We start from the raw sequence: 14790 nt of genomic DNA on the forward strand, positions 1-14790 counted from the left end.
TCAGAGGAGCTTGATGCAGTTTGAAAATCATTGCTGCAGAACCCAGAAATCACAATTTTGGTCATTATTTCTGGCTGTTGATAGCCTTTATTCTAAACTATGTATGTATGTACAATCCGGTTTTTGCTCAGAAACCAAACGTGAGATTTAACATTCACTAAATTATTCTGTATTTTGTAACACATTCCAGTGCATCAGGGACAGCCAATATGGTGCCCTCCATATGTGAGCTCCAACTTCCAGTAACCTCAGCCAGTATGGCTAGGGCTCAAGTATCAAGGGAGCTATAATTTCAAACATTGGCTACCCCTGCTCTACATGTCACCTCTTTATTATTCCTTTTTCATGCTTGATGCTAAGAGTGACCTTTTCTAAACTCAGTTTTTAAAAACTACCTGTATGCATGCTTTTCAGGTTAAGAATCCAATTATTATCCAGTGGTATTGTGCTCTATATTTTACTGCATGTCAATATTTTATAGTTGAAGCTAGCAAGACAGACACTAAGTAATCATACTGCTGTGGGCATCGGTGGCTCCCCTGTCATACCTTAGAATCTCTGCTGTTGCTGAGATTCCACTTGCTGGCATTTGGTATCTCCACGTAGTAAGATGGAGTGAAATTAGGTCAGCGGCAGCAATTTATCAGAGTTCCATTTGTGACTAGGTAACAGTTATCGCTGTTCAATTTGGCATATGTTTCCTCACATTTTCAAAGAATGACCCTTGTTTTCGAATACCCAAGCTTTAGTGCTCATACTTTCTGAGCGTTTAACAGGTGTGCTGGGTCTATCTACAGATTTCTGTCACAAGTGCATGCAACGGCAAACTTACATTTCCCTCCATCTGAATGTAACAGATGCTGGAGTGGGGAGAACAGCTCCATGGAAGCAGGAGCAGTCAATGGTAAACCTCACATCACAGAGCAGTTTAGTTCTAGCTTGTATTGTACATATCACTGTTCTAATGCTCATTTTATTTTCTCGGTATATACCTTTATTGGGTTCTTTGGGCTATTCCTTTCACACAGTAAGATAAATGGCTATTAGTCATGACGTCTATATGGAACCTCCATGTTCAGAGGTAGTAAACTGCTAAATACTAGTTGCTGGAGTGTGCAATAGTTATTTTGTTATTGTATTCATAAGTTGTTTTATTCCAAGACACCCAAGAAAAGACTTAAAATTTCAAACTACTAAAACAAATAATAAAAAATGTAAAGTTGGCCTTGTGAGTTGAGGGGTCAGTCTGACTGGAGCAAGTCCTGATGTTTCCTTTGTCTGTTTGCCTGCCTGCCTCACTCTCTTCTGCCTTCCCACAGGGTGGATGGCATCCTTTGGATCCATAGGGGAAGGGTTTAATTTACTGGAGCAGGCCCTGATGTTGACCATGCCTTCCTTCCTTGCTGGCTTCTTCAAGCACTTTTGATACCCAGGTCTCTGATCCCCAGTCCCCTTCCCATACCTTTTCCAGTCCCATGAGATCCCTTGGATTCTCTGTAGTTTGCCCTTCTTCCTCCCCCCCACCCCCAAATCAGGATGCATCTTTCCTTTGGTGGATTCATTTGAGATCAGATAATGCTTAGACCCCCCCCCAAAAAAATACTACTTGCTTAAGTGTGGGTAGATGTTAAAAAATCCCCTCTAATCCCCAAAGGAAAAATTTGAAAACTGTTTGAAGAGGCTTGGAAATGTCTCCAGCTTAATAGAAGCTAAGGATCAGGTTAACTACACAATGAATTATTAGTTTACAGTGTAATGGTATATGTGTCCACTCAGAAGTAAGTCTCTTTGTGTTTAATGGGGCTTATTCCTAGATAACTAGGTACAGGATGGTAGCATAGGCTTCAGTTTAGAGTTGGCAATTGGCTAAATCGGGGTTCTTGTGCCTTTAACAGTTGTATGACAGGCAGACATTCAACAGGTTAAGCCTTTTATAGAATGGAAGCACAATTACAGAAAAAACTTCACCATGACTGTGCTACCTCTAGTTTTGTGTATACTGTGGCCCCATGGCAGCCATGTTGTGACTGGTGCCCACAGCATTCTCTAAAAATTGGAAATCTGCCCATGTATCCAAAATAGTTGGTGACTCCTGTTTTATGCAGACAAAGGCACTTGCGGAGGGCGCAAAGCAGGACCATGGCCTAGGTACAGTGGTGCCCCGCAAGACGAACGCCTCGCAAGACGAAAAACCCGCTAGACGAAAGGGTTTTCCGTTTTGGAGGCGCTTCGTAAAACGAATTCCCCTATGGGGTTGCTTCGCAAGACGAAAAAAATCTTGCATCCCCCCGCGGGTTTTTTTCGCTTTTTTTCGCCCTTTTCTTAAGCCGCTTATCAGCTGTTCCGCTGATAAGCCGCTTAACAGCTGATCGCTGGAAGCCGCTTGACAGCTGTAGCGCTAATCCGCTAAGCTGTCAATGGGCTTGCTTCGCAAGACGAAAAAACCGCTATACGAAGAGCCTCACGGAACGGATTAATTTCGTCTTGCGAGGCACCACTGCATGTTCAAACATCCCAGCAAAGAGGCTTGACGGGGCTTTTGGTCCCTGGGCCTGAGGTTCTCACCCCTGTCCTAGAGGCAGCTAGTTGGTTGCTCTGGCAAGCAAGATGCTGGAGTAGATGGTATTTTATATTTGATCCACTAGAGCAGGCATAGGCAAACTCTGGCCCTGCAGATGTTTGGGACTACAATTCCCATAATCCCTGACCACTTGTCCTGTTTGCTAGGGATGATGGGAATTGTAGTCCCAAACATCTGGAGGGCTGAGTTTGCCTATGCCTGACTTATACCCCGCCCATCAAGCTGGGTTTGCCTGTGCCTGCACTAGAGCTCTTATGCTTTTATGGGCAGTGCTAATCAAACGATTAATATTGTTGGATTAATCAAATGCATTCCAGTAGATTAAAATTGCATTTGCATATGAATAAGAATAATTACTTGGAATAAAAAAGCATGCTTTCTTTGGTTGTAGACATTGGAAATGCATCCCCCAGGTCACAGCACCTTAGCCTATTAATTCCCTCCTGTATGCGGTGGAAGGAGAAATGCTACTTCTGATGGAACTTGCAGTCTCTGTGGTGTTATATAAAAGATAATTTTAGAAATCTATTTCCTGATTAAATTTTTAAATGAATTAATCTGAATGAATTGACTAAACATTGCAGCCCTAGCTTTCATATCTTGTGTAAAACACAACAATGTACTTGATTCTGCCACAAGTATCAGTCATAGTTCCTCTTCAAGCCTACTGAAATTTAAACCATAGCTTTCCATTTATATTTTTAAAATGCAGAGACTACAGAAAAATGGGATATTAAAAGCACATCAGATCTCCACAGGCTCCGGGTAAAAAGCTAATGCAGGCTTAGAATACTTTCAGTATACTCTAATAATTCTCACTCATCTTTGTTCGGATATGGGTGATGTTCTTTTCCATTTGGCTTATGGTTTACTATAATAACATTTCCTTAATTGCTGCAGGAAAAAAAACACTACTGTATCTGAATAGAAGTAGACAGCTCTTCCCCATGACTGGAACAAACATCCATACACTAAAATGCTTCTAATATCCTACTTGTGCTTGCTATAAAAATGAATTATATAATAATTGGAAGATCATTTAGACTGCTGAAATATTTTTAGAAACATTTATTAACCATATGCATTGAGAAAACTTGAATTTGGTTCACATTTTGATAGCTGAAAAACAGTTGTTGATTCTTGTTGATCATATCATCATAAACATAATCTATCTATATATATATATATATATAATAGCTTCTAGCATTCTGTCACACTCTAGTGAGATCAAGAAATGGAACACAGGGCAGGGCTATGCAGATGAAGGATTGGGGAAAGTTTTTTAAATCAATGGCTGGGATCACTAGGGGTGGGGATCATGCTTAATACCTCCCATAATAACAACCCTGAGTACATCCTTCATTGTTTCCCAATTCAGGGAAAGTGTTACACTTGGAGGTCCTGTTGTAGTCAGGGCAGACCTTAGCCTCAGCCCCCTAATATTAGTTGGTCTAATATTGACTGGCATAGATGTTGAAAGGCTCTGATGTGTCTTCACTACAAAATCCCTTCTAACATTTTCCCAACAACTATTGCAATGTATAAGCTCACAATGTTACAATATTTTCTTGCGAGCTATCTCAGACATAGAATCCCCTGAGTTCTTTCCTGGCACATATGTTTACTACATCCCAAAGTCCAGCCTGTGGCAGTAGTTGATGTGTGATTTTGTTGTAGGAAGTTGGTGAAACAAAGATACCCTTTGTCATTACCAAAAAACAGTCCAAAGCAATAGTTTGCCTTGGATATACATTTCTCTTTTCATTCCAGAAGTACTGTATTTTGAATAAGCCAGTCTTCTTGATGAGAAATAAAACTATCATTATTAATAATGATTATTATGTTGTACATGGTGCCATAACCATAGACGACACTTTACAGAGTAGCATATGGGAGAGAAAGGTTCCTGCCCTAAGACACATAATTCCTGACCATCAGCCAGGGTGGTTGGGGTTTATGGGAGCTGGAATTCACAGCATTGATGGGCAGCATGTTGCCTACCCCTGCTTCAAGGTAAGCCTTGAACCAGCAGATAACGCTCTCTCTGCATGAAAAGAAAAAGGCTCCAACACCCTGTTAGATCTTTCATGCCTTCCTTGCCTTACATTCATTTCATTTACTGTTAAGAAACTCCTAGACTGTTATTTATTACCCATCTTAATGAAAGAACTACTGTCTTCCTTGCATTTTTTTCTTGCTATGTCTTTTGACATGATTTTATTTTTCTCCAAAACATTTAAAGAGGCATGATTCACCATGATCACATGGACACATTTCATCTTACTATACCACATTATCCCCAATAGCACCATTCTCATTTTAAATCTTTCATGTTGTTGGTCATTGTTACATCAATTAGATCTTTTGGCAAAGGGGTGCCCAAATGTATTTAACACTTCCTGCACCCGAAATAATTAATTTACCTTAAGCCCAGAACAGCTGTTCTGGTTTATAGAACCTGTATTCATGTCCCATCCCACCCTGAAATATGACTTTTCCATTTCCACTGCACAGCAGTTAGGCTGTCTTGAATATACTGCACACTTCCAGCAAATACAATGCCCTTTTGCAACCCCTTGTTGTTTAAGGGAACTTACAGAATGATATAATTGTATAATTGGAATGGGCCCGATTCTAGTCCAGCCCCCTACAATGCAGGAATCTTAACTAAAGTGACCATGACATATGGCCATCCAGCCTCCAATGAAGGCGTGTCTGCCACCTTCTGACGAAGTCTATTACCATCAGAAAGTTTTTCCTAATGTTTAGTCGGAATTTCCTGTCTTGTAACTTGAATCCATTAGTTTGGGTCCCACCCTCGGAGCAGGAGAAAACAAGCCCCATGTGGCAACCCTTTAGATATTTGAAAATCCTCTAGTCTCCTCTTTTCTGGGCTAAACATACCCAGCTCCTTCAACCTTTCCTCGTAAGGCTTAGTTTCCAGTCCCTTGATCATCTTGGTTGCCCTCCTGTGCGCACATTGCAGCCTGTCAACATCCTCCTTGTGGTGCTAAGATTTGGACATAGTAGTCCAAGTTGGTCTGACTAAGGCAGAATATAGTGGTGATTTTCTCTTGATCTGGACACTGTACTTGTGTTGATGCAGCCTAGAATAGCATTAGCTTTTTCTGCTGCTGCATCACACTGTTGTCTCACATTAAGCTTGTGGTCCAACAAGACCCCTAGATCTTTCAGGCATATCCCATCTTATATTCTTGCAGCTGATTATTCCTGCCTAAGTGTAGAACATTACATTTGTCCCTACTGAAATTAATTTTGTTAGCTTGGGCCCCGTTCTCCAATCTATTAAGGTTCTTTTGAATTCTGATTCTGTTTTCTGTGGCATTAGCTACCCCTCCCAGTTTGGTGTCATCTGCAAATTTGATGAGCATCCCCTCATTTCCTTTATCCAAGTCATTTATAAAAATGTTGAACAACAGACGCAAGACAGAACCATCCCATGTGGCACCCCACTTTGTCCCTTTGTTCCAGGATGATGAGGAACCATTAATGAGCACTCTTTGGGTTTTGTCGGTCAACCAGCTACAAATCCATCTAACAGTAACCTCGTCCAACCAACATTTTACCAGCTTCTTCAAGAATATCACAGGGGACTTTGTCAAAAGCCTTATTGAAATCAAGATACACCACATCCACAGCATTCACCAATCCACCAAGCTTGTAACTTTATCAAAAAAAGAAATGAGTCTGGCATGACTTGTTTTTGAGACACCCATACTGGGTCTTCACAATCACAGCATCCTTTTCTAAGTACTCACAGACTGACCATTTAATTATATGTTCTAGGATCCTTCCTGGTATCAAAAAGCTGATGGATTGGTAGTTACCTCAATCTTCTCTCTCCCCCCCCCCCTTTTGAAGATGGGTACAACTTCTAATCTCAGAGCCTCAATGTCTATAATTCAGTATAACTAGTTTGCCTGTTGTTCCGTGCAGTGCTATTCCCTTCTGTTCACTGGAAAGCCTTTTAGAAGCGCCCACATTCAAGCAGGCTGGATTCTGAAAGCTGGACTTCTTAGGCTAGATAATTCCATGGGTGGTGTTTATTGGTCCAGGATTGGTGAACAGAGAAAAAGGGCCCCCTCTGCAAGTGACTTGTATCCCTTATGAATGTATGTTGGGAGGGGGATAAAAATGTACGGACTGAAGGATTATGGTGTATGATAACTTAGTTAATTTTGTTGCTGTAAGAGTCACTTGTAGAATAATACATTAACTTCTAGGTGATGCACTTCTTTATCAAGATCTCCCTTCACTCTCCCATGCAGTCTTCCATATTCATTACCCCTTTGTTGATCCTGGAAAAGTTTCTTTTTATAAAAGCTCTTGACCATGTTGATGTCCTGTTGTTCACTCTGCTATCCATACATCAGCACACAACAACGACGTGCAATAGCAACACAGGAGGAACATTAAGTAACCATGATTGTAGCTTTCAGCCCCAGCTGGAGAATATTTGTTCCTCAGGTTGTAAGAATAAATAAGCTTGCAAATCTTTTATTCCTTCAGGTTCTGTATGTTGGCAGATTTGTAGCTTTTTTCTTCAATGCTAATATTTTGGAAGGCAAAGGTCAGTGTGATCCATTTTCAGAGGGCCCAGATGAGACTTCAGCACGAGTCTCTGGTATTTCAAGAGGACTGTTACTAGCATGTCTCCTCCTGCAAACTTTTGTGAGATTAGTTATAACATTCAGTAAACCGATTCTGCATGGTTTATGAAGGCAAAGAATGATAACTAAACTAACACAGCTTTCGCTGAACAGCAGGATCTCTGCAATATTCATTGTCAGCTCATTTTGGGGTGTCCCTATTATCCTCTGTATCTTCAAGCTGGTCCTAGAGAGAATCATACTGTTGTAAAATAGACGACACACAAACATTGTTATTGTAATAACCAAAACAGTCAAATATGGGTGAATATTGTCTCTAGAGGGATGGATTTCCGGCTGAACTTTTTTAACAAACGTTAGAATAAAGCAGAGAAGCTTGGCCAAAGATGGAATGCAGAAGCCAAAGGTAAATTTAATAATCTCGTATTCAGGCCATGCAAATAAAGGATCTAATTGGCAGTCTGTTTCTTCGTGGTAATTCTCCATTCCCAGCAGTGCCACCACTATTAGTGCAGCACAAAAGGCACATATCAGTGCAAATGCAACAGATACCATAGGGTTTTGATGTGCCTTACTAATTAAAGCATTTTGGGGTGGGTGCCTATAAAGAAAAAAGCTAAGCACCATGAGGACAAGAAGGTACTGAGAGCTGAAGTAATTCAAATTGAAAAAAAACGACAGCGTTCCACACTCAAAATAGGATACTTTGAGATAGGCAGGCCTTGTGATGATGGTGAGCGATAAAAGAATCATTAACATGTTGCTGATGGTGTGAGCAAAAAGCATTATATCTAATTTCTCATTGGTGCGCTGCATATGGTTCTTGATGAGGATGCCTAAAATAACAATCCCAGCTAGTAGACCAGTTGGTACAAAGAGCGTAATATAGCAGTGCATAAATCTTGATATTACATGTTGTGAGAATATGATGTCTTCAAAACTTGTGAATGAATCTCGGCTCTGGCTTGGGTACTTCATCCAGGTCATATTATGAGAGACCATTCTTGTGAAGAACTTTGGTTGCTTGGTGTTTCTGCAAACTGGAAAACAAACAATCAAAGGACTTTAAATGTATAGTCAAAGCAGAAGAAAAGTGAGAAAGTACCACCGCATATCTTTGGATTTTTAAAATGTCAAAATGTGCTTACAGTGCACCCCAGCTGCAAACCGTAGAGCTCTGTGCTTTGTCAGAAAGGAATGTAGAGTTGCTGTTGAGCCTGAGTACAATGTTACTTACTTAAGAGTAACTAGGGCAACCTAGCCAGATGGGTGGGGTATAAATAATGAAATTAGTAGTAGTAGTGGGAGGTGGTCTTGAGACAGCTTCACAAACAATAGAAAATGATGTTTATAGCCTCTATGGGGGAGGGCTTAGTTATTATAATAACTAGAGACACAACCATAGCCCCAGTAAAAGGACAGGGCGCTCTATTGTCATCTGGTCATTACACTGTTATATCTTTGAATTCCACTATCACAAGTAGATTCAGTAGCAGTTCTACCCTCTTAGTGCACATTGTGGCTATTGGGTTACTATGTTCACAGTGATTGTTTCAGAATAGTTGTGAAGACTACAAGACTGCAGCAATAGAATTTGAGCAGTAATATTACGACCCTTTAATTTTAAATATCCCCAGTCTCATGATGGAACTATTGGAGATTGGGGAAAATAATTGTTTTTAAAAAACTTTTTTAAACACCTTTATCTGATTATACTCTTTTGTTAGCTTAGAACTGTGTGTATGTGTTTATAGCAGTTATAAATTCCTAAAGATAGGGTTTTTTAAGGTGAAGCTGACAGGGAATTAACTGTAATAGCTCAATCATGTGATGCCATCATGATTCTGTTACCATGAAAAGACATCACTTTCTCTTTTAAACAAATAATAGACTGTGTAAAAAGATACAATAGTTGTTTGCTCTGCAGAAAATGACTGCCATAAATATGGAATGTGTAATTTTATAGGCTACCTAAAAGCACGATTTGTACGTTATCAAAAAGGTGATTTCCATATACTTTGTTGAAAGAAATCTGTTGCTAATATTATTCGGAGGTTTTTTAAAAAAGGATTGTGCTGCAATAGGATAAACATTTCATATTTTAAATTATGTAGAAAACTATATGGAGCTTTTGGAGTGTAATTATTAGTACATTTTAAAATATAGCTTCTATTTCCCAAGCTTTGTGCTCATATTAAAAGATGTTTTAGCATATCTGCAATTAAAAAATATAGCAGGCTATGTTTGCTATTTCGTCTTCTGTTTCCTTTGTAACATAAGCATTTCAGTTTTCACATTAATCCCCAGATTTAATACTGTGGTTTCTTCAAATCATTCAATAATATGCAAAGCTGATCCATTCAGGCAGAGTGTATATGTACAGTGAATTGCAGGGACACTGCAATGCCTTGGGTCTCCTATCAGAAGTTTCCATAGAGCCTCATCTAATAATGGAATAATGTTTCTCCCTAAGACTTTCTTCCATAGCTTATATGTTGTTAGTACAGTTCTGTCAATGTTAGAATGCTGTGCTTTAAGCTACAGTGAAAGTTTAAGGCTTTGGTTGTATGCCTCATTTAAGAAGACTAAGAAGAGCCCTGCTACATTACGCCAAACACAGTGGTACCTCGGGTTAAGAACTTAATTTGTTCCAGAGGTCCGTTCTTAACCTGAAACTGTTCTTAACCTGAAGGACCACTTTAGCTAATGGGGCCTCCTGCTGCCGCCGTGCAATTTCTGTTCTCATCCTGAAGCAAAGTTCTTAACCTGAGGTACTATTTCTGGGTTAGCGGAGTCTGTAACCTGAAGCGTATGTAACCCCAGGTACCACTGTATTCATCTAGTTTACCATCTTTGCATCTTACGTCCCTTAGAGACTTAGAAACAGGACATGAAAACAATAGTCCTTCCCCAGATCATGCCTCCAAACATGGACTTCAGCTTGGAACTAATGTCTTTTGAACTCAGTTGGACTTTCTTCTCAATAAACATGCACAGAATTAGTCTGTGAGTATGTTAGACACAGCTGAAATATTAGCTTATTCACACACACACACACACACACCCTGACATCCAGCCAAAAATGGCACCCATGTTGACTTTCAAACAGTTGAGATCTACTATAAAAATACAGTATCAATAACAAATATTTCCAGTTGTTGGGATACGGGTATGTATGTGCAGAGTGGTGTAATAACATGGGCTTTTAATTTATTTATTAGACTTCTATCCTGCCATTCCCCCCTCTCCCCTTGTTCTCGCAATAGCCTTCTGCTGTACATTAGGCTAAGGAATTGTGATTTAGGTCCTTCAGTAAGGCCATGCTAGACGTGAAGTAAGTAGGTCTTGTGTTGCTTTCCTTTCACTGTGAACAGCAAGATGGATAGACTATCTGATTCAAATAAGGACCATGGTGGGGGTGAATACTCCCTCCCATAGTCCTGATTCAGCCCCCACCCCACCACTGGCTGTTAGTTAAGGGGTGGGGAGGAAGAAGCCCTGCAATAAAAGCAAAGCTACCACAGAAAAAGCTATATATGTCTCCTGCCTTTCACCCAAAGAACTTTAAGCAGAATATTTGTTTTCCGTTTCCTTCCTACAAATACCTTGTGAGGTAGAATTAGGCTGAGACAGTGACTGCCTTGGTTTTATAGCCAAGAAGGAATTTTGATCCCCAGTTTCTCCAGTCCAAGGTGTTCAAGATTGAGAGAGCCATGGGATATAATGGTTAAGGTACTGGCCTTTGATGCTTGGACTTTGACCAAGAAGACACAGGATCGAACGCCTGCTGTGCCACAAATCCCTCTTCATGAACTGCAGGCCAGATTTTTGTCATGTAATTTGGTCCTGAACAGTTATGATCCCTAGCTAGCAGGACCAGTGGTAAGGGATTATGGGAACCGTAGTCTCAAAACATCTGGAGGGCCGAGTTTGAGGAAGCTGTTCTAGAGCATCACAGGCAGCATGGTTGCATCATTGGCTGAATTATGCTAGATGAAATCAACAAAACACTTTCCTGTACTGAGGCTTCAGCAATAAGTTTTGGGGGCAGCTTTTTCAATTAGGTATCTTTGCAGCAAGAACCCACAGCTTACAGTAGAAAGGTGGAGTTGGCTAAAATGAGGTAGCTTTGAAATTGGGATTTGGAGCACCCAGAGCATCAGATGCAAGAAAGGGAAGGTGGGCTGCACACAAAGGACATTAGACTAAATTGTTAAGTGGGAGGGAGGGATTTATCTGCTCCACTGGCAATAGCTACCTAGCACTCAGTGATTAGTTCCTTTCCATTTTGCTACCAGAATGAACTCTGTTTCATTAATGTAAGTTGAAATGAAACTCACTTGTGGGTTAGAAGAAGAAGAAACAGATTGTTTGCTAACAGAAGAAAAGCATTTAGTGAGAGCAGCACATCCGCAAAAGCCTGAGCCACTAGGTTATTACAATAATTATACCATTTATAAGACACTGAAAGAGTGTTCAAAGCACATGACATATTATATCAGTGACTCTTAAAAAGCAACTTTATGATGTAGGCCAGTATTAGTATCTGCAAATGTTTGTGTTGAGCTTAGTATTAGTACTGCCATTGTCTACCTTTCTGCTTCCTGACTCACAAGCAAGCTGTCAGGCAAAGTGGCATTTAATAAGCATATTTGTAAGTGGCAATCAGAGTTGTGATTGTTGAGCTTTTTTAAGGAAGACCTCAATATTTATTTTTTTTACAAACCCCAGAGTTTTCCAGTTGACTTGCCTATGAAGATCCAGGACAAAGCGCCGCCTTTCAGAAATCCCCCCCAGACATCAATTCCGCCTTTGAAATCCCAGTAATGTCCTGGAAAATCCAGACGTGGGGTAGCCCTGCTTGTGATACAATGGATCTAAGTTCTGATAGAATAATATAAGAGTAGTCTACAGCTTGAGTGTTGAAGAAATGCTTTCCATTTGTGCACTGGCAGAGTGCATTCAACTAGAATAATAGAATTGTAGAGTTGGAAGAGATCCTGAGGGTAATCTAGTCCCGCTCTGCAATGCAGGAATCTCAGCTAATCTTGAATGCATCTTTTGGATTTGAATTCTAGGGAACTCTTAGATTCATTGCATTTTGTGTTGCCTGAAAAACACTCAGCAGGCGGCAAATGCATCAAATGTACATCACCACATAGTACATTCTTAGTAAAAACCTTATAATGGCATTGAGAATTCCATTTTGTAAAATAAAATGAAAAACATTTATAACTGGAAAGGGTACCTTTTCTGTTAGTGAAGAAAAAATTACATGGAGGTATATAGATTGTGAGGTTCTTTAATTTCCATTACTCTGGGAAAATAATTTTTACCACCACCTTTCTCTGATTACCTAGCATAACAGCAAATTTACTGCAGCAATTCTAGCAAGCTGCATGACTTGTGCATCCCTTCACGTTGTTTAGTGGCTTCTGCAGAATGAAGTGTCTTAGAATATCATCATTTCATGACAACAGCTGAAATTACAGTCAGAACGCATTAGGTTTAAAGCCATGGATTTCATACTTTTTGCTTTAACGCAGTCCTTCTCATATTACCTTTTCTGCTGAGGATCTTCTGCATATCTTCCATTAATGGGTGTTGCAGAGCATTCTGGGAAGTATTCTGAGGTGCGCAGTCAGTTTATCCAAAGCACTAACCTAGACATTGGGCCTCATACTTACCACACGTGAAGGGAATGTCTGTCCTATAACAAACCCAACATTCTTCTTTGGATGCTTGTTGCATGCAAGGGAAGGCATGTTGTAGTAGGCAAGCTTTTAGGGGAGTTTCCCATATTACAGATTTTTCTCAGTGCAGAACCTCTCTTTTGCTTCCAAGGAACCCCCAGGGTTTATTTGGAACATAATTTGAACAAGGAAATAGCATTTATTCCTAGCACGCACGCGCACACGCACACACACACACACACACACACACAAATCGTCCTGGCTTTTAGAATATAACTAGATTGGAGCCTAATAGTTAAAGGTTTATTGTTCACTATGTTATGTTTTAATAGTTGGATTTTGTTTATGTTTTAGTTATTGTTGTACTGTATTTCTATTTTAATGGTGGTTGTTAGCTGCCCCGGGCAGGATATAAGACAAATGAATAAACACATTTTTTTAAAAGTATTTTTAAAAAGAAATGAATGCAGTTCTTTTTTAGGATATGCATTTGGTTTCTTTTTTGAAAAAAATAATAATCTGTATACTGTTCACTTCTGTTTCTCAACTTCTTTCTGATCTTTTCTTTCACTGATGATTCTTCCCCTTATTTCTTTCTGACTTTTTCTTACTCCTCCATTTTAAAGAAAGCCCTTCTCAGGCATTGTGCTGCTAGTATGTTAGGCTTTATTTGTTTTGGCAGTGAATACAAAAATGTTCTGAAATCCTGTTCTCAGGCTCAGACACACAGCTAATAAATTATCCTTGCGTCCAATAGATGGAGCCGAACCATTCCCCACAACACACAGGAGAGAACTACAGGAGGGCAAGTACTGTGAGGGAAATCTCTTGAGAAAGGCAGAACTTGAAATTATTTCCCCCTTGCATGCGTTTGCTTAAAACACTCAAGTCTGGGCATTTCAGTTTAATGAATTAAACTGACGACTTATTTGAAAGCTTCCAAGCCGCATTACTATGTTTAGGAATCGTTGTTTTAGAAACCAGATCTATTTTTGTATAGATGCTTAGCATATGACAGCCCTTCCCTGGTTTCTTTTCCCAACAGGAGAAAGAAGTTTCTTTTATACAAGCAAGCCTTGTGCGCAACTGGAGTGTTATTGCTATTTTAGCTGTTTAGTGTAAATGTGTTTATAATTCTTTGCAAAAGATGGTTCTAGGGATTCTGACATAAGTTAAATTAAGAGACAGGATTTGTAGAGGCAGAGAAATAAAAAATGGAGTTACTTATACAGTTGATTACAGTAAGAATTTAACTGAAGGAATACAGTTTCTACAGAAACAAACAAATTGAGAAGAGATTTTTTTTCTTCTACACAGAGGAAGAATGTCAACAGTGTTGTGTTTAAAATCTGTTATGTGTGCAACTCTTGCTTTAGTCTTATTCTAAAACAGTAGAAGGCAACATTCCGGCTCAGTAGAAAGTTTTGATTCCTCCTCCCCACTTCCTTTTGTTTAAATAGTTGAAGCATCTGGCTTCTTGCACATTTAAGAATTCTGTGACACTTTAATTATTTATAAAAGGATACTAGAAGAACAGAAAAATCCTGGTCTCTTTTGTTTTCATAACATTTTTTTTTAGATGTGGTATTTTGCTGCATTTTGTGCAGCTTTAAGCATATTACTGAAGCAAAGAGGTTGAAAGAACAGAGTTCTTTTCACACTGTTTTTGGTCCTTAGTGATGATGAAAACATTTCATATTTAAAACAAAGTAGGTCACTTACCCGTGAAACAAAATGCAGATGCAACAGGCTGATTCTGTCTTTATGATCAGATTGATGAGGAAAATAAGTTTTAATGCATACTTGGCTTCCTGTGTGTGGTGACGTGCTCAGTTCGAAAACTCAGACAACAAAAAAGCACAGTTCTTCTGTAGGAAACAGGAAC

The 14790-nt window shown here is 39.6% G+C and overlaps 2 protein-coding genes across 4 annotated transcripts in view; one reads left to right on the forward strand and one right to left on the reverse strand.

Moving 5' to 3' along the window:
• CHLSN (cholesin) overlaps window positions 1-14790 on the forward strand; it is a 141649-nt gene that overhangs the window by 25628 nt on the left and 101231 nt on the right. For 2 of the 3 annotated variants that reach the window (XM_081889403.1, XM_081889404.1), the window contains exon 3: window positions 13663-13710. The exons of the other annotated variant lie outside the window; for it this stretch is intronic. In XM_081889403.1, the coding sequence (XP_081745529.1) occupies window positions 13663-13710 (48 nt within the window). The remainder of the gene's footprint in view (window positions 1-13662; window positions 13711-14790) is intronic. 3 annotated transcript variants of the gene reach the window in all.
• GPR146 (G protein-coupled receptor 146) overlaps window positions 5627-14790 on the reverse strand; it is a 65982-nt gene continuing 56818 nt past the window's right edge. Inside the window, exon 3 of the transcript XR_014163052.1 lies at window positions 5627-8252. The gene's annotated coding sequence lies outside the window, so the exon portion shown is untranslated. The remainder of the gene's footprint in view (window positions 8253-14790) is intronic.

The sequence above is a fragment of the Podarcis melisellensis genome (genome assembly GCF_964234715.1).
Source record: "Podarcis melisellensis genome assembly, chromosome: 14".
Taxonomy (NCBI): Eukaryota; Metazoa; Chordata; class Lepidosauria; order Squamata; family Lacertidae; genus Podarcis; species Podarcis melisellensis.